This window comes from Scyliorhinus torazame, chromosome 7 (assembly GCF_047496885.1).
Source record: "Scyliorhinus torazame isolate Kashiwa2021f chromosome 7, sScyTor2.1, whole genome shotgun sequence".
Classification (NCBI taxonomy): Eukaryota; Metazoa; Chordata; class Chondrichthyes; order Carcharhiniformes; family Scyliorhinidae; genus Scyliorhinus; species Scyliorhinus torazame.
The window spans coordinates 142,764,399-142,783,837 of NC_092713.1; the positions used below are offsets into that span (position 1 = coordinate 142,764,399).

At 47.8% G+C, this 19,439-nt stretch overlaps 1 protein-coding gene across 1 annotated transcript in view; it reads right to left on the bottom strand.

Annotated features, from left to right (window-relative positions):
* qsox1 (quiescin Q6 sulfhydryl oxidase 1) overlaps positions 1-19,439 on the bottom strand; it is a 226,042-nt gene that overhangs the window by 103,121 nt on the left and 103,482 nt on the right. Inside the window, exon 8 of the mRNA XM_072511606.1 lies at positions 3,579-3,708. Within this exon, the coding sequence (XP_072367707.1) occupies positions 3,579-3,708 (130 nt within the window). The remainder of the gene's footprint in view (positions 1-3,578; positions 3,709-19,439) is intronic.

Sequence of the window (19,439 nt, forward strand, 5' to 3'; positions counted from 1 at the left end):
AAACGACGACGAGAGCAGATATCTTAGCCTTCGCCTCGATAATAGCCCGGAGGCGAGTTCTGCTTGAGTGGAGGTCCTTGGTGCCGTCTAGGGCCTTAGCTTTGTTGGGGGACCTGATGGAATTCTTGTACCTGGAGAAGATCAAGTATACCATGAGGAGGTCAGTGGAAGGGTTCTACTCGAGGTGGCAGCCTTCCATCTCCTTTTTCAGGGAACACCGTGCTGTCAGCTGTTGGGGTGGCGAGGGTTTGTCTTTTTAGTTTGATTTGGGTTTTGTTTTATTTGTGGGGAGTGAGGGGGAGGGATATTGGGTGAACAGGGTGGGTGCACTTCGGGAATAATATGGGGTTGAGATTTGTAGTATTGATGTTCGAATGAAAATTTTGTTTGAAGAAAAATTGCATATGCTCCTGGAGGTCGGTCAAACGTCATCAACTCAGAAAACAGCCTGTCCTGCTTGACTCTGGGGTTATACTACCAAGCGAGCTATTGGGCCAAATTGAAAACCACCTCAAAGTGACTGTGGACTTTGTGATTGGATTGCTGAAGTCTATGTGAAATTGGGCAACAGATTATTTGTCTTAACTCTTAATTCATTAAGCCATGATGGGCTGCAAAGCTGGAGCATTACTGGAAGGAGGTTTTTAGGGTAATCTCTAAAGTGGTGCACGTGAAACTGGACCCGGGCCCCCGGGAGGCCATATTCGGCGTGTCAGACCAGCCGGGGTTGGAAACGAGTGCGGAGGCAGATGTTGTAGCCTTCGCCTCGTGGATCGCCCAAAGGTGAATCCTGATGGGTTGGAGGGCAGCCTCTCCACCCTGTGCCCTGGCGTGGCGGGGGGACCTGTTGGAATTCTTGACTCTTGAAAAGGTTAAGTTTGAACTGAGGGGAAGTATGGAAGGGGTTCTACAATTCATGGGCATTATTCATTGTGCACTTTCAAGAACTGGATAACATCGAACATTAGTTGGGGGGGGGGGGGAGCGTTGGAGAGAGGGGGACTGTGTGTGCTAATGGTGATTATGGGTGATTTCTGATTCCTTTTTGTCATTTATTTATGTGAACATGCGGGCAAATGTTTGGGGCTTGGTGGGAGGATGGGATTGTTGTTATTGATGTGGGGATTGACATATTTGTTCCTGATTATTATTTATTGTTGGTGGGTGTAAATTTGGGAGAAAATGTGAAAAAGGTGGAGAATAAAAATATATTTTTTTAAAAGTCATGATGGGCTGAATGGCTTCCTTTTACACAGCAATATACTATAGGAGTGGGGGTCGAGGGTAAGGCATTTTGGCGGCTGTGGCCATATGGTAGTAAATTAATTAGTGGCTCAGATGCTGTTTTGTTGGTCATCAACCTCCTCCTCAGTCCACAAGACTCAATCACTGCCACTTGGATACTAACTTGTACATTATGGCGCTGCCTGTGATTATCACTGATGCTGTTGCTCCAGAAGAGCAAGTCATCTTGAATGTTGGCCTGCAGAGCGGTTCACTGCCCTCGTGGCAAAGGGAACGAGCACAAAGGGTCAGGATGCAGGTTAGTCTCTGAAAAGATCAGCTGTCCACCCGGTCTGCCATTCCTCGGGTGGCGGGTAGTGGTGGTGGAGCAGTCACGGATCCAGCTGTACCACACCGGGAAGCACGATCACGCGATGTACCAAAATCACTGGCTACTTCAGCACATGTAACGTAATGTGCAACAATTCAAAGGCAGAAGGGGTCATTTCATGACGCAGTGATTTGATAATATACTGCAGTGTCATATAGTGAGGGGAAGACAAGCAGGGCGGAAAGCCCTGATTTAACAGTCCCAAGTCCAGCAGCGGTCACCCCTGTAATGGGAGGAAGATCTGAACAAGAAAATCCGTTCTTAATCACTGCCACAGAACCTCCAGTGGCATTGCTCATTAGAAAGAGCAAGCTGTTCTGGCTAATGAGAAATTGGATTGTCTGTTGGGTGAAAGTATTCAATAGAACTCTGGAAAATGATTAATGATTGCCGCTTTTAACCAGCGCAAACAACTATAACTTCATCTCAAAGTAGTTAATTGGCTGGAAACGGTTTTGGACCGTCCTAAGAATGTGAAAACAGCCTACTAAATGAATACTCCTGAAAGAACAATAGTTGTTTCCAAGTTTTCAGTAAAAGAAAATATCGGCGCTTCCTCTGGAACAAACCCTGACTGCTGTAACAAACAGGAAACTAGAGAAACAAAAGTTCCCTCATAGAAGTTGAAGAATATATTCTATTGTCAGACCACCATTTAAAAATAGTCTTCAAATCTAAACAAGTAGTATTCTGCCAGCTACTTTCAATGATCTGGGGTTTACGACAACAACAAAAAGAAAAGCTCGCAACGGTCAGTTTTCTTTCCTTTAAAAATGTTTCCTGGATTTTCTTCCACACATATCTAAAAGTTCAATAGTTTAGATCTCTGTGAACCAATGACTCAGCTCCTTTTCAAATAATTTGAGGTAAAATCACTTTCCAGGAGCAGCAAATACAAACTCAAATTTGCACCGATTGAACTGTGAAGGCAATCAGAGACACCGAGGATAATATTCAAGGCACTTTAATTTGGCTGCCATGAGAGTCTTAACCTTGTGCATGTTTTCATTCTGTCTTAAACCTTATTTGGAGTCCCCTGTCAGCAGACAAAAGGAAATCCTGAACAGCTGGGTTTTTTCCCCCTCTACCCAAAGTTGCTTTGTTCAATTTAATTTTTGCTTCACTTCTAGATTTTGGTCAATCCTTATGTTTGACTTGTTCCTGATTTGCTTACTTTTGACTTGTACAGTCGCTCGCTTTGAATTCTGATTTTTTTAAATTGTTGTTTGGAGAAAATGGAACTTAAATGAAGTGCATGCGACGCAAGGAAGTATGACGTGACAAACAGGAAGTAATGGCATTGTATCAATTTATAATGCAGATTCAATATTAATAGTGTGAAACGTGTCATTGTTATCTGGACAAAAATATTGGGGTACATTTTACTCATATTCAACTCTGTTATTGAACTGAAAGTCACAGTATGGGGCTCAGCATGTCTCATTCAGCGATATTCATCCTCCCTTTCTTTGAAACTTATTATCATTACACAGTCAGTAGTCCTAATAGAATTAATGTAACCTTCATACTTATACAGCAGCCCTTACCCTGCTGTACAATTGGGAACCTTATACAGTAGCATAGTGATGAACAAGCAGAAACTCCACATCATAATCTCGTAAGGAACACATTCGCTGCTGAAAGCAATCCCTTTGCAAAGTGCCACTGCATTACAAAATCCCAACAGTCACATTCAGCCCCGTGAAGCATTTTTCATTCCAAGATTTCTAAAAATGTAACAGATCCACTATAATGGCACTCTCATAAGTAGCAGCCAGACTAAGGAAGCAATGTGAAGTATTATGAAGAGATTAGATTCATGCCAGAGCTAGTTTTAAAAGGATCCCTTCAACCAGCATTTGGCTGTTTGAGTGACCTTTTTATTGCTTTGCTCAGAAGTACTGTTGAATTTGATATAGTTCATACCCCTGTGAATCATACCCAAACTCACTGTCTAACTAACCTTTGTGAGCACGCCAATGAAATGTTTCAGAGCAGTGAGGGTCTTTCCTGACAGCTCCTGTTGTATTTGCACCTCCACATTGAGAGAGTAGTAAAGTGCCGATTCCAGATCAGCCATGTATATTTTGGAACTGCAAACATGAACACAGACAAACATTTAGTGATACAGTTATACCACGACACAGCCAGACGGTTACTGTCACACCCTGACACAGCCAGAGGGATACAGTTACACCGCGACACATTCAGAGGGTTACCATTACACCCCGACACAGCCAGAGGGATACTGTAACACCCCGACACAGCCAGAGGAGACAGTTACACCCCGACACAACCAGAGGGATACAATTACACTGCGACACAGCCAAAGGGATACAGTTACACCGTGACACAGCCAGAGAGCTGCAGTTACACCATGACACAGCCAGAGGGATACAGTTACACCACAACACAGCCAGAGGGATACAGTTACACCACAACACAGCCAGAGGGATACAGTTACACCACAACACAGCCAGAGGGATACAGTTACACCATGACACAGCCAGAGGGATACAGTTACACCACGACACAGCCAGAGGGATACAGTTACACCACAACACAGCCAGAGGGATACAGTTACACCACAAAACAGCCAGAGGGATACAGTTACACCATGACACAGCCAGAGGGATACAGTTACACCATGACACAGCCAGAGGGATGCAGTTACACCATGACACAGCCAGAGGGATACTGTTATGCGGTGACACAGCCAGAGAGATGCAGTTACACCATGACATAGCCAGAGGGAAACAGTTACACCGCCAGAGGGATACAGTTCTATCGTGACACAGCCAGAGGGATATAGTTACACAACAACGCAGCCAGAGGGATACAGTTAAACCGTGACAGAGCCAGAGGGATACAGTTACACTGTGACAGAGCCAGAGAGATACAGTTACACTGTGACATGGCTGGAGGGATACAGTTACATTGTGACACAGCCAGCGGGATACAGTTACACCGCTGTGGTATTATCATAACTGTAAGAACTGCAAGGCTTAATGAAATGTCTAGAGTACCCACTAGAGGGAGCTACAGTTACAAGTATATAAGGCATTGATGCAAAGCCTTGGGGAGTTGGAAGTGGAGAAGTTAGCTATAGACAGACAGAAGTATAAATATTGTGAGTAAGAGCAGATCATAGTTTATAACAGTATAAAAATTAGTTGTAGATGAGTGTAGTTTATATGTTGATAATCAACTGTGTATTCTTCAGGAGTACATGTCAAATCAAAATTAGTAGTGTTAATAAATTTATAGCTTTGTTCCAGTTCAAGCTATTTTGTGGTCTTTGTGAACACTACACCAACCATCCTGAATTTCGCAATACAAAGAACACTAGGACCGTGTCACAGAGAAAGATACAGTTACACCTCGACACAGAGAGGAACACAGTTACACCTAGACAGAGAGGGACAGTTATACCTCGGCACAGAGCGAGCTATAGATACACCTCGGCACAGAGAGAGGAACATTTACACCTCAACATACAGAGGTACTGTTACGCCTCACCACTGAGAGAAGTAAGGTTCCTGATCACAAAGAGAGATACGGTTACACATTGGCACAGAGACGTACATAGTTTCACTTCAACACGGAGAGAGGTACTTTTACATCTCGACACAGAGAGAGGTATAATTACACATTGACATAGAGAGAGTTACAGTTACACTTCGACAGAGAGAGGACAGTTACATGTCACACAGAGAGAGCTACATTTACACCCTGACAGAGAGAGGTACAGTTCCGCCTGAGCACAGGAAGAAATACAGTTCCACCTCAATACAGAGAGAGGGTACAGTTACAACTGAGCAGAAAGATACAGTTATTCCTGAGAGGTACAGTTACACTTCAATACAGAGGGATACAGTTACTGCTGAGCAGAGGGATACGGTTATTCTTGAGCACAGAGGGATACAGTTACTCCTGAGCACAGAGGGACACAGTTACCAGAGAGCACAGAGGGATACAGTTACTCCTGAGCAGAGGGATATGGTTACTTTTGAGCAAAGAGGGATACGGTTACTCTTGAGCAAAGAGGGATACAGTTACTCATGGGCAGAGTGATACAGTTACTCCTGAGCACAAAGTGATACAGTTCCTCCTGACCAGAGGAATACAGTTACTCCTGAGCACAGAGGGATACAGTTACTCCTGAGCATAGAGGGATATAGTTACTCTGAGCAGAGGGATACAGTTACTCTTGAGCACAGAGGGATATAGTTACTCCTGAGAACAGAGGGATACAGTTACTCCTGAGCAGAGGGATACAGTTACTCCTGAGCAGAGGGATACAGTTAATTTTGAGCACAGAGGGATGAAGTTACTTGTGAGCACAACGGGATACAGTTACTCTGAGTACAGAGGGAAACAGTTACTCTTCAGCAGAGGGATACAGTTCCTCCTGAGCACAGAGCGATACAGTTACTCCTGAGCAGAGACGGATACAGTTACTCCTAATGTCAGGTGAGACTACATTTAAGAAATGGATGTTTAAGCAATGTATCTTTAAGAAATGGAGCTGATCATATTACTGAAGTGATGTCAGAGGTTGGGGGGAGCTGAGCTCACTTCTGCTTTTGGTTTCAGTTTGAGGAGAAAGCTGGGAGTGTTTGTGTGTTTTGCTGAGAGCTGCAGGAAGAAAACACAGAACTGGTCTGTTGATGTCTGCAAATCCAAAGACTATAAATATATTGAATGTAACCTCACGTCTGTTTTTGAAGGTTTTGAAGTCTTTTGGATGTTTAAAGGAACAGTTTGAAGGATTATTTAGTGTTGTAGTCTTTTGGGGTTATCTTTGAAGTAATGGGTGCTAAGATATTCAATGTTTGTTTTTTTAAAGGTTAAATTGAGTTCATAGAATAAACATTGGGCGAAATTCTCCGGTATCGGCACGATGTCCGCCGACCGGCGCCAAAAATGGTGCAAATCAGTCGGGCATCGCGCCGCCCCAAAGGTGCATAATCCTCCGCATCTTGGGGGGCCTAGCCCTAACCTTGAGGGGCTAGGCCCGCGCCGGACTGATTTCCGCCCCGCCAGCTGGCGTGTAAATGACATTGCCGGGCGGCGCATGCGCGGGAGCGTTAGCGGCCGCTCACGGCATCCCCGCGCATGCGCTGTGGAGGGAGTCTCTTCCACCTCCGCCGTGGTGGAGATGGTGGTGAAGGCGGAAGGAAAAGAGTGCCCCACGGCACAGACCCGCCCACGGATCCGTGGGCCCCGATCGCGGGCCAGGCCACCGTGGGGGCACCCCCCGGGGCCAGATCACCCCACGCCCCCCCCAAGACCCCGGAGCCCGCATGCGCCGCCTTGTCCCGCCGGTAAGGTAGGTGGTTTAATCCACGCCAGCGGGACAGACATCCTAGCAGCGGGACTTCGGCCCATCCGGGCCAGAGAATCGCGGGGGTGGGCCCGCCAACCGACGCGGCGCGATTCCCGCCCCCGCCAACCGGTGGGGGCGGGATTCACGCCAGCCCCCGGCGATTCTCCGACCCGGCCCCGGGGGGGGGGGGAAGGAGAATCTCGCCCCTGGTTTTGTTTTTAACACCATTTGTCCATAATTGCTGTATCACACCTGGAGAGTACGCCGTGTGCTTCCCACACCACAATCTATTAAAAGTTGTGGGTCGGTTGAACTCCATGAAACACTTTGGGGTTCTCTAAACGCGGACACATAACATTAAGCAGAGGGATACAGTTACTCCTAAGCAGAGGGGGACAGTTACACCTGTGCACAGAGGAACAGTTACTTGTGAGCACAGAGGGACACAGTTCCCAGAGAGCACAGAGGGATACAGTTACTCGAGAGCATAGAGGGACACAGATGCTCGTGAGCACAGAGGGATATAGTTACTTTTGCACACAGAGGGATACAGTTGCTCCTGAGCACAGAGGGAAACATTTACTCCTGAGAACAGAGGGATACAGTTACTCCTGAGCAGAGATATACAGTTACACTTGAGTACAGAGGGATACGGTTACTCTGAGCACAGAGTGATACAGTTACTCCTGAGCACAGAGAGGTACAGTTACTCGTGAGCACAGAGGGGTACAGTTACTGGTGAGCACAGAGAGGTACAGTTACTCGTGAGTACAGAGGGACACAGATACTCGTGAGCACAGAGGGATTCAGTTATTTTTGAGCAGAAGAATACAGTTGCTCCCGAGCACAGAGCGACACAGATACTCCTGTGCACAGAGGGATACAGTTACTCCTGAGCACAGAGAGATACAGATACTCATGAGCAGAGATATACAGTTACACTTGAGTACAGAGGGATACGGTTACTCTGAGCACAGAGTGATACAGTTACTCCTGAGCACAGAGGGATACAGTTACTGGTGAGCACAGAGAGGTACAGTTACTCGTGAGCACAGAGGGTGCAGTTACTCCTGAGCACAGAGGGATACTGTTACTTCTGAGCAGAGAGGTACAGTTACTCCTTAGCACAGAGGGATACAGTTACTCCTGAGCACAGAGGGTGCAGTTACTCGTGTGCACAGAGCGATAAAGTTACTCCTGAGCAGAGAGATACAGTTACTCCTGAGGACGGAGGGATACAGTTACTCCTGAGCACAGAGGGGTACAGTTACTCGTGAGCACAGAGAGACACAGTTACTCCTACGCAGAAGGATACAGTTACACCTGAGCACAGAGGGATATTGTTACTCCTGAACAGAGGGATACAGTTAATCCTGAGCACAGAGGGATACAGTTACTCCTGAGCACAGAGGGAAACAGTTACCCCTGAGCACAGAGGGATTCAGTTACTCCTGAGCACAGAGGGATACAGTTACTCCTAAGCAGAGGGATACAGTTACTCCTGAGCACAGAGTGGTACAGTTACCCGTGAGAACAGAGGTATACACTTTCTCATGAGCACAGGGGGATCCAGTTATTCCTGAGCACAGGGGGATACAGTTAGTCCTGAGCAAAGAGATGAAGTTACTTTTGAGCACAGAGGGATACAGTTACTCCTGAGCACAGAGGGATACAGTTACCCCTGAGCACAGAGGGATACAGCTACTCCTGAGCAGAGGGATACAGTTACCCCTGAGCACAGAGGTAGACAGTTACTCCTGAGCAGAGAGATACAGTTACCCCTGAGCACAGAGGGATACAGTTGCTTCGGAGCAGAGAGATACAGTTACTCCTGAGTACGGAGGGATACAGTTACTCCTGAGCACAGAGGGGTAAAGTTACTCGTGAGCACAGAGAGATACAGTTACTCCTGAGCAGAAGGATACAGTTACACCTGAGCACAGAGGGATACAGTTACCCCTGGGCACACAGGGATACAGTTACTCCTGAGCACAGAGAGATATAGTTCCTCGTCAGGACAGCGGGAGACAATTAAACCTGAGCAGAGAGATACAGTTACCCTTGAGGACAGAGGGATACAGTTACTCCTGAGCAGAGGGGTACAGTTACACCTGAGCACAGAGGAACAGTTACTTGTGAGCACAGAGGGACACATTTACCAGAGAGAACAGAGGGCTTAAATTACTCCTGAGCAGAGGGATACGGTTATTCTTGAACACAAAGGGATACGGTTACTCTTGAGCACAGAGGGATACAGTTTCTTCTGAGTACAGAGGGATACAGTTACTTCTGAGTACAGAGGGATACAGTTACTCCTGAGCACAGAGGGATACAGTTACTCGAGAGCATAGAGGGACACAGATGCTCGTGCGCACAGAGGGATACAGTTAGTCCTGAGCACAGAGGGATACAGTTTCTTCTGAGCACAGAGGGATACAGTTAGTCCTGAGCACAGAGGGATACAGTTACTCGAGAGCATAGAGGGACACAGATGCTCGTGAGCACAGAGGGATACAGTTAGTCCTGAGCACAGAGGGATACAGTTTCTTCTGAGCACAGAGGGATACAGTTAGTCCTGAGCACAGAGGGATACAGTTACTCGAGAGCATAGAGGGACACAGATGCTCGTGAGCAGAGAGGGACACAGATACTCGTGAGCACCAAGGGATACAGTTGCTTTTGAGCAGAGGGATGCAGTTTCTCCTGAGCACAGAGGGATACAGTTGCTTTTGAGCAGAGGGATGCAGTTTCTCCTGAGCACAGAGGGATACAGTTACTCAGTTACTCGTGTGCACAGAGCGATACAGTTACTCCTGAGCAGAGAGATACAGTTACTCCTGAGGACGGAGGGGTACAGTTACTCGTGAGCACAGAGAGACACAGTTACTCCTACGCAGAAGGATACAGTTACACCTGAGCACAGAGGGATATTGTTACTCCTGAACAGAGGGATACAGTTAATCCTGAGCACAGAGGGATACAGTTACTCCTGAGCACAGAGGGAAACAGTTACTCCTGAGCACAGAGGGATTCAGTTACTCCTGAGCACAGAGGGATACAGTTACTCCTGAGCAGAGGGATACAGTTACTCCTGAGCACAGAGTGGTACAGTTACCCGTGAGAACAGAGGTATACACTTTCTCATGAGCACAGGGGGATCCAGTTATTCCTGAGCACAGGGGGATACAGTTAGTCCTGAGCAAAGAGATGAAGTTACTTTTGAGCACAGAGGGATACAGTTACTCCTGAGCACAGAGGGATACAGTTACCCCTGAGCACAGAGGGATACAGCTACTCCTGAGCAGAGAGATACAGTTACCGCTGAACACAGAGGTAGACAGTTACTCCTGAGCAGAGAGATACAGTTACCCCTGAGCACAGAGGGATACAGTTGCTTCGGAGCAGAGAGATACAGTTACTCCTGAGTACGGAGGGATACAGTTACTCCTGAGCACAGAGGGGTAAAGTTACTCGTGAGCACAGAGAGATACAGTTGCTCCTGAGCAGAAGGATACAGTTACACCTGAGCACAGAGGGATACAGTTACCCCTGGGCACACAGGGATACAGTTACTCCTGAGCACAGAGAGATATAGTTCCTCGTCAGGACAGCGGGAGACAGTTAAACCTGAGCAGAGAGATACAGTTACCCTTGAGGACAGAGGGATACAGTTACTCCTGAGCAGAGGGGTACAGTTACACCTGAGCACAGAGGAACAGTTACTTGTGAGCACAGAGGGACACATTTACCAGAGAGAACAGAGGGCTTAAATTACTCCTGAGCAGAGGGATACGGTTATTCTTGAACACAAAGGGATACGGTTACTCTTGAGCACAGAGGGATACAGTTTCTTCTGAGTACAGAGGGATACAGTTACTTCTGAGTACAGAGGGATACAGTTACTCCTGAGCACAGAGGTATACAGTTACTCGAGAGCATAGAGGGACACAGATGCTCGTGCGCACAGAGGGATACAGTTAGTCCTGAGCACAGAGGGATACAGTTTCTTCTGAGCACAGAGGGATACAGTTAGTCCTGAGCACAGAGGGATACAGTTACTCGAGAGCATAGAGGGACACAGATGCTCGTGAGCACAGAGGGATACAGTTAGTCCTGAGCACAGAGGGATACAGTTTCTTCTGAGCACAGAGGGATACAGTTAGTCCTGAGCACAGAGGGATACAGTTACTCGAGAGCATAGAGGGACACAGATGCTCGTGAGCAGAGAGGGACACAGATACTCGTGAGCACCAAGGGATACAGTTGCTTTTGAGCAGAGGGATGCAGTTTCTCCTGAGCACAGAGGGATACAGTTGCTTTTGAGCAGAGGGATGCAGTTTCTCCTGAGCACAGAGGGATACAGTTACTCAGTTACTCGTGTGCACAGAGCGATACAGTTACTCCTGAGCAGAGAGATACAGTTACTCCTGAGGACGGAGGGGTACAGTTACTCGTGAGCACAGAGAGACACAGTTACTCCTGCGCAGAAGGATACAGTTACACCTGAGCACAGAGGGATATTGTTACTCCTGAACAGAGGGATACAGTTAATCCTGAGCACAGAGGGATACAGTTACTCCTGAGCACAGAGGGAAACAGTTACTCCTGAGCACAGAGGGATTCAGTTACTCCTGAGCACAGAGGGATACAGTTACTCCTGAGCAGAGGGATACAGTTACTCCTGAGCACAGAGTGGTACAGTTACCCGTGAGAACAGAGGTATACACTTTCTCATGAGCACAGGGGGATCCAGTTATTCCTGAGCACAGGGGGATACAGTTAGTCCTGAGCAAAGAGATGAAGTTACTTTTGAGCACAGAGGGATACAGTTACTCCTGAGCACAGAGGGATACAGTTACCCCTGAGCACAGAGGGATACAGCTACTCCTGAGCAGAGAGATACAGTTACCGCTGAACACAGAGGTAGACAGTTACTCCTGAGCAGAGAGATACAGTTACCCCTGAGCACAGAGGGATACAGTTGCTTCGGAGCAGAGAGATACAGTTACTCCTGAGTACGGAGGGATACAGTTACTCCTGAGCACAGAGGGGTACAGTTACTCGTGAGCACAGAGAGATACAGTTACTCCTGAGCAGAAGGATACAGTTACACCTGAGCACAGAGGGATACAGTTACTCCTGGGCACACAGGGATACAGTTACTGCTGAGCACAGAGAGATATAGTTCCTCGTCAGGACAGCGGGAGACAGTTAAACCTGAGCAGAGAGATACAGTTACCCTTGAGGACAGAGGGATACAGTTACTCCTGAGCAGAGGGGTACAGTTACACCTGAGCACAGAGGAACAGTTACTTGTGAGCACAGAGGGACACATTTACCAGAGAGAACAGAGGGCTTAAATTACTCCTGAGCAGAGGGATACGGTTATTCTTGAACACAGAGGGATACGGTTACTCTTGAGCACAGAGGGATACAGTTTCTTCTGAGCACAGAGGGATACAGTTACTTCTGAGTACAGAGGGATACAGTTACTCGAGAGCATAGAGGGACACAGATGCTCGTGAGCACAGAGGGATACAGTTAGTCCTGAGCACAGAGGGATACAGTTTCTTCTGAGCACAGAGGGATACAGTTAGTCCTGAGCACAGAGGGATACAGTTTCTTCTGAGTACAGAGGGATACAGTTAGTCCTGAGCACAGAGGGATACAGTTACTCGAGAGCATAGAGGGACACAGATGCTCGTGAGCAGAGAGGGACACAGATACTTGTGAGCACCAAGGGATACAGTTGCTTTTGAGCAGAGGGATGCAGTTACTCCTGAGCACCAAGGGATACAGTTGCTTTTGAGCAGAGGGATGCAGTTTCTCCTGAGCACAGAGGGATACAGTTACTCAGTTACTCCTGAGCACAGGGGGATACAGTTACTCCAGAGCACAGAGGGATACAGTTACTCCTGAGCACAGAGGGATACAGTTACCCGTGAGAACAGAAGGATACAGTTACTCGAGAGCATAGAGGGATATAGTTGCTCGAGAGCATAGAGGGACACAGATGCTCGTGAGCACAGAGGGACATAATTACTTTTGCGCACAGAGGGATACAGTTGCTCCTGAGCACAGGGGGAAACAGTTACTCCTGAGCAGAGATATACAGTTACTCCTGAGTACAGAGGGATATGGTTACTCTGAGCACAGAGTGATACAGTTACTCCTGAGCACAGAGGGAGACAGTCACTCGTGAGCACAGAGAGGTACAGTTACTTGTGAGCACAGAGGGGTACAGTTACTCATGAGCACAGAGGGATACAGTTACTCGTGTGCACAGAGGGATACTGTTACTCCTGAGCAGAGAGATACAGTTACTCCTGAGGACGGAGGGATACAGTTACTCCTGAGCACAGAGAGATACAGTTACTCCTGAGCAGAAGGATACAGTTACACCTGAGCACAGAGTGATACTGTTACTCCTGAGCAGAGGGACACAGTTACTCCTGAGCACAGAGGTATACAGTTACTCCTGAGCAGAGGGATACAGTTAATCCTGAGCACAGAGGGGTACAGTTACTCCTGAGCACAGAGGGATCCAGTTATTCCTGAGCACAGGGGGATACAGGTAGTCCTGAGCAAAGAGATAAAGTTACTTTTGAGCACAGAGGGATATAGTTACTCCTGAGCACGAGGGATACAGTTACTCCTGAGCACACAGGGATACAGCTGCTGCTGAGCAGAGAGATACAGTTACTCCTGAGCACAGAGGTACACAGTTTCTCCTGAGCACAGAGAGATACAGTTACCCCTGAGCACAGAGGGATACAGTTGCTTCGGAGCAGAGAGATACAGTTACTCCTGAGTACGGAGGGATACAGTTACTCCTGAGCACAGAGGGGTACAGTTACTCGTGAGCTCAGAGAGATACAGTTACTCCTGAGCAGAAGGATACAGTTACACCTGAGCACAGAGGGATACAGTTACTCCTGGGCACACAAAGATACAGTTACTCCGGAGCACAGAGAGATATAATTCCTCGTCAGGACAGCGGGAGACAATTAAACCTGAGCAGAGAGATACAGTTACCCTTGAGGACAGAGGGATACAGTTACTCCTGAGCAGAGGGGTACAGTTACACCTGAGCACAGAGGAACAGTTATTTGTGAGCACAGAGGGACACATTTACCAGAGAGAACAGAGGGCTTAAATTACTCCTGAGCAGAGGGATACGGTTATTCTTGAACACAGAGGGATACGGTTACTCTTGAGCACAGAGGGATACAGTTTCTTCTGAGCACAGAGGGATACAGTTACTTCTGAGTACAGAGGGATACAGTTACTCCTGAGCACAGAGGTATACAGTTACTCGAGAGCATAGAGGGACACAGATGCTCGTGAGCACAGAGGGATACAGTTAGTCCTGAGCACAGAGGGATACAGTTTCTTCTGAGCACAGAGGGATACAGTTAGTCCTGAGCACAGAGGGATACAGTTGCTCGAGAGCATAGAGGGACACAGATGCTCGTGAGCAGAGAGGGACACAGATACTCGTGAGCACCAAGGGATACAGTTGCTTTTGAGCAGAGGGATGCAATTACTCCTGAGCACCAAGGGATACAGTTGCTTTTGAGCAGAGGGATGCAGTTTCTCCTGAGCACAGAGGGATACAGTTACTCAGTTACTCCTGAGCACAGGGGGATACAGTTACTCCAGAGTGCAGAGAGATACAGTTACTCCTGAGCACAGAGGGATACAGTTACTCCTGAGCACAGAGGGATACAGTTACTCCAGAGCGCAGAGAGAGACAATGAAACCTGAGCAGAGAGATACAGTTACCCTTGAGCACAGAGGGATACAGTTACCCGGGAGAATAGAGGGATTCAGTTTCTCCTGAGCACAGAGGAATACAGTTACTCGTGAGCACAGAGGGTGCAGTTACCCGTGTGCACAGAGGGATACAGTTACCCGGGAGAATAGAGGGATTCAGTTTCTCCTGAGCACAGAGGAATACAGTTACTCGTGTGCACAGAGGGATACAGTTACTCCTGAGCACAGAGGGATACTGTTACTCCTGAGCAGAGGGATACAGTTACTCCTGAGGACGGAGGGATACAGTTTCTCCTGAGCACAGAGGGGTGCAGTTACTCGTGAGCACAGAGAGATACAGTTACTCCTGAGCAGAAGGATACAGTTACACCTGAGCACAGAGGGATACTGTTACTCCTGAGCACAGAGAGATACAGTTATGCCTGAGCAAGGGATACAGTTACTCCTGAGCACAGAGGGGTACAGTTACCCGTGTGCACAGAGGTACACACTCACTCATGAGCACAGAGGTATACAGCTACTCCTGAGCAGAAGGATACAGTTACTCCTGAGCACAGAGGGATACAGCTACTCCTGAGCAGAGAGATATAGTTACTCCTGAGCACAGAGGTATACAGTTACTTGTGAGCACAGAGAGATACAGTTACTCCTGAGCAGAGGGATTCAGTTACTCCTGGGCACACAGGGATACAGCTACTCCTGAGCACAGAGAGGTTTAGTTCCTCCTCAGGACAGTGGGAGACAGTTAAACCTGAGCAGAGAGATACAGTTACCCTTGAGGACAGAGGGATACAGTTAATCCTGAACAGAGGAACACAGTTACTCCTGAGCACAGTGGGATACAGTTACTCCTGAGCAGAGGGATACAGTTACTCCTGAGCAGAGGGATACAGTTACTCCTGAGCAGAGATATACAGTTACACTTGAGCACAGTGGGATACAGTTACTCCTGAGCAGAGGGATACAGTTACTCCTAAGCAGAGGGATACAGTTACTCCTGAGCAGAGGGATACAGTTACTCCTGAGCAGAGGGATACAGTTACTCCTGAGCACAGAGTGGTACAGTTACTCATGTGCACAGAGGCAGCGAGTTATTCCTGAGCACAGGGGATACAGTTAGTCCTGAGCAGACAGATAAAGTTACTTTGGAGCACAGAGGGATACAGTTACTCCTGAGCACAGAGGGATACAGTCACTCTTGAGCACAGAGGGATACAGTTACTCCAGAGCGCAGAGAGAGACAATGAAACCTGAGCAGAGAGATACAGTTACCCTTGAGCACAGAGGGATACAGTTACCCGGGAGAATAGAGGGATTCAGTTTCTCCTGAGCACAGAGGGATACAGTTACTCGTGAGCACAGAGGGTGCAGTTACTCGTGTGCACAGAGGGATACAGTTACGCCTGAGCACAGAGGGATACCGTTACTCCTGAGCAGAGAGATACAGTTACTCATGAGCACAGAGGGAGCCAGATATTCCTGAGCACAGAGGGATACAGTTAGTCCTGAGCAGGGAGATAAAGTTACTTTGGAGCACAGAGGGATACAGTTACTCCTGAGCACAGAGGGATACAGTTACTCCTGAGCACAGAGGGATACAGTTACTCCTGAGCACAGAGGGATACAGTTTCTTCTGAGCACAGAGGGATACAGTTAGTCCTGAGCACAGAGGGATACAGTTACCCGTGAACGCAGAGGGATACAGTTACTCAAGAGCATAGAGGGACACAGATGCTCGTGAGCACAGAGGGATACAGTTGCTCCTGAGCACAGAGGGAAACATTTACTCCTGAGAACAGAGGGATACAGTTACTCCTGAGCAGAGATATACAGTTACACTTGAGCACAGAGTGATACAGTTACTCCTGAGCACAGAGGGAGACAGTTACTTGTGAGCACAGAGGGGTACAGTTACTCGTGAGCACAGAGGGGTGCAGTTACTCGTGAGCACAGAGGGACACAGATACTCGTGAGCACAGAGGGATTCAGTTATTTCTGAGCAGAGGGATACAGTTACTCAGTTACTCCTGAGCACAGAGGGATACAGTTACTCCAGAGCGCAGAGAGAGACAATTAAACCTGAGCAGAGAGATACAGTTACCCTTGAGCACCAAGGGATACAGTTGCTTTTGAGCACAGAGGGATACAGTTATTTTTGAGCAGAGGGATACAGTTACTCCTGAGCACAGAGGGATACAGTTACTCCAGAGCGCAGAGAGAGACAATTAAACCTGAGCACAGAGGGAGACAGTTACTTGTGAGCACAGAGGGGTACAGTTACTCGTGAGCACAGAGGGGTGCAGTTACTCGTGAGCACAGAGGGACACAGATACTCGTGAGCACAGAGGGATTCAGTTATTTCTGAGCAGAGGAATACAGTTACTCCTGAGCACAGAGTGATACAGTTACTCCTGAGCACCAAGGGATACAGTTGCTTTTGAGCACAGAGGGATACAGTTATTTTTGAGGAAAGGGATACAGTTACTCCTGAGCACAGAGGGATACAGTTACTCAGTTACTCCTGAGCACAGAGTGATACAGTTACTCCTGAGCACCAAGGGATACAGTTGCTTTTGAGCACAGAGGGATACAGTTATTTTTGAGCAGAGGGATACAGTTACTCCTGAGCACAGAGGGATACAGTTACTCCAGAGCGCAGAGAGAGACAATTAAACCTGAGCAGAGAGATAGTTACCCTTGAGCACAGAGGGATACAGTTAATCCTGAGCAGAGGAACACAGTTACTCCTGAGCAGAGGAACACAGTTACTCCTGAGCAGAGGGATACAGTTACTCCTGAGCAGAGGGATACAGTTACTCCTGAGCACAGAGGGATACAGTTACTCCTGAGCACAGTGGGATACAGTTACTCCTGAGCAGAGGGATACAGTTACTCCTGAGCACAGTGGGATACAGTTACTCCTGAGCAGAGGGATACAGTTACTCCTGAGCAGAGGGATACAGTTACTCCTGAGCACAGAGGGATACAGTTACTCCTGAGCACAGTGGGATACAGTTACTCCTGAGCAGAGGGATACAGTTACTCCTGAGCAGAGGGATACAGTTACTCCTGAGCACAGAGGGATACAGTTACTCCTGAGCACAGTGGGATACAGTTACTCCTGAGCAGAGGGATACAGTTACTCCTGAGCAGAGGGGGATACAGTTACTCCTGAGCAGAGGGATACAGTTATTCCTGAGCACCAAGGGATACAGTTGCTTTTGAGCAGAGGGATGCAGTTTCTCCTGAGCACAGAGGGATACAGTTACTCGTGAGCACAGAGGGTGCAGTTACTCTTGAGCACAGAGGGATACAGTTACTCCAGAGCGCAGAGAGAGACAATTAAACCTGAGCAGAGAGATACAGTTACCCTTGAGCACAGAGGGATACAGTTACCCGGGAGAATAGAGGGATTCAGTTTCTCCTGAGCACAGAGGGATACAGTTACTCGTGAGCACAGAGGGTGCAGTTACTCGTGTGCACAGAGGGATACAGTTACTCCTGAGCACAGAGGGAGCCAGTTATTCCTGAGCACAGGGGGATACAGTTAGTCCTGAGCAGAGAGATAAAGTTACTTTGGAGCACAGAGGGATACAGTTACTCCTGAGCACAGAGGGATACAGTTACTCCAGAGCACAGAGGGATACAGTTACTCCTGAGCACAGAGGGATACAGTTACCCGTGAGCACAGAGGGATACAGTTACTCGAGAGAATAGGGGGACACAGATGCTCATGAGCACAGTGGGACAGAGAGACAATTAAACCTGAGCAGAGAGATACAGTTACCCTTGAGCACAGAGGGATACAGTCACCCGGGAGAATAGAGGGATTCAGTTTCTCCTGAGCACAGAGGGATACAGTTATTCGTGAGCACAGAGGGTGCAGTTACTCGTGTGCACAGAGGGATACAGTTACTCCTGAGCACAGAGGGATACAGTTGCTTTTGAGCAGAGGGATGCAGTTTCTCCTGAGCACAGAGGGATACAGTTACTCCTGAGCACAGAGGGATACAGTCACTCTTGAGCAGAGGGATACAGTTACTCCTGAGCACAGAGGGATACAGTTACTCCTGAGCAGAGGGATACAGTTACTCCTGAGCAGAGGGATACAGTTACTCCTGAGCACAGAGGGGTATAGTTACTCATGAGCACAGAGGGAGCCAGTTATTCCTGAGCTCAGGGGGATACAGTTACTCTTGAGCACAGAGGGATACAGTTACTCCTGAGCAGAGGGATACAGTTACTCTTGAGCACAGAGGGATACAGTTACTCTTGAGCACAGAGGGATACAGTTACTCCTGAACACAGAGGGATACAGTTACTCCTGAGCAGAGAGATACAGCTACTCCTGAGCATAGAGATACAATTACTCCTGAGCACAGAGAGATAGAGTCATTCCTGAGCACAGGGGGATACAGTTTCTCCTGAGCAGAGAGATAGTTACTCCTGAGCACAGGGGGATACAGTTACTCCTGAGCAGAGAGATACAGTTACTCCTGAGCACAGAGGGATACTGTTACTCCTGAGCAGAGAGATACAGTTACTCCTGAGATCAGAGGGATACTGTTACTCCTGAGCACAGAGGTGTACAGTTACTGCTGAGCACAGAGGGGTACAGTTACTCCTGAGCAGAGGGATACAGTTACTCCTGAGCACAGAGGGATACAGTTACCCTGAGCAGAGAGATACAGTTACTCCTGAGCAGAGAGATACAGTTAC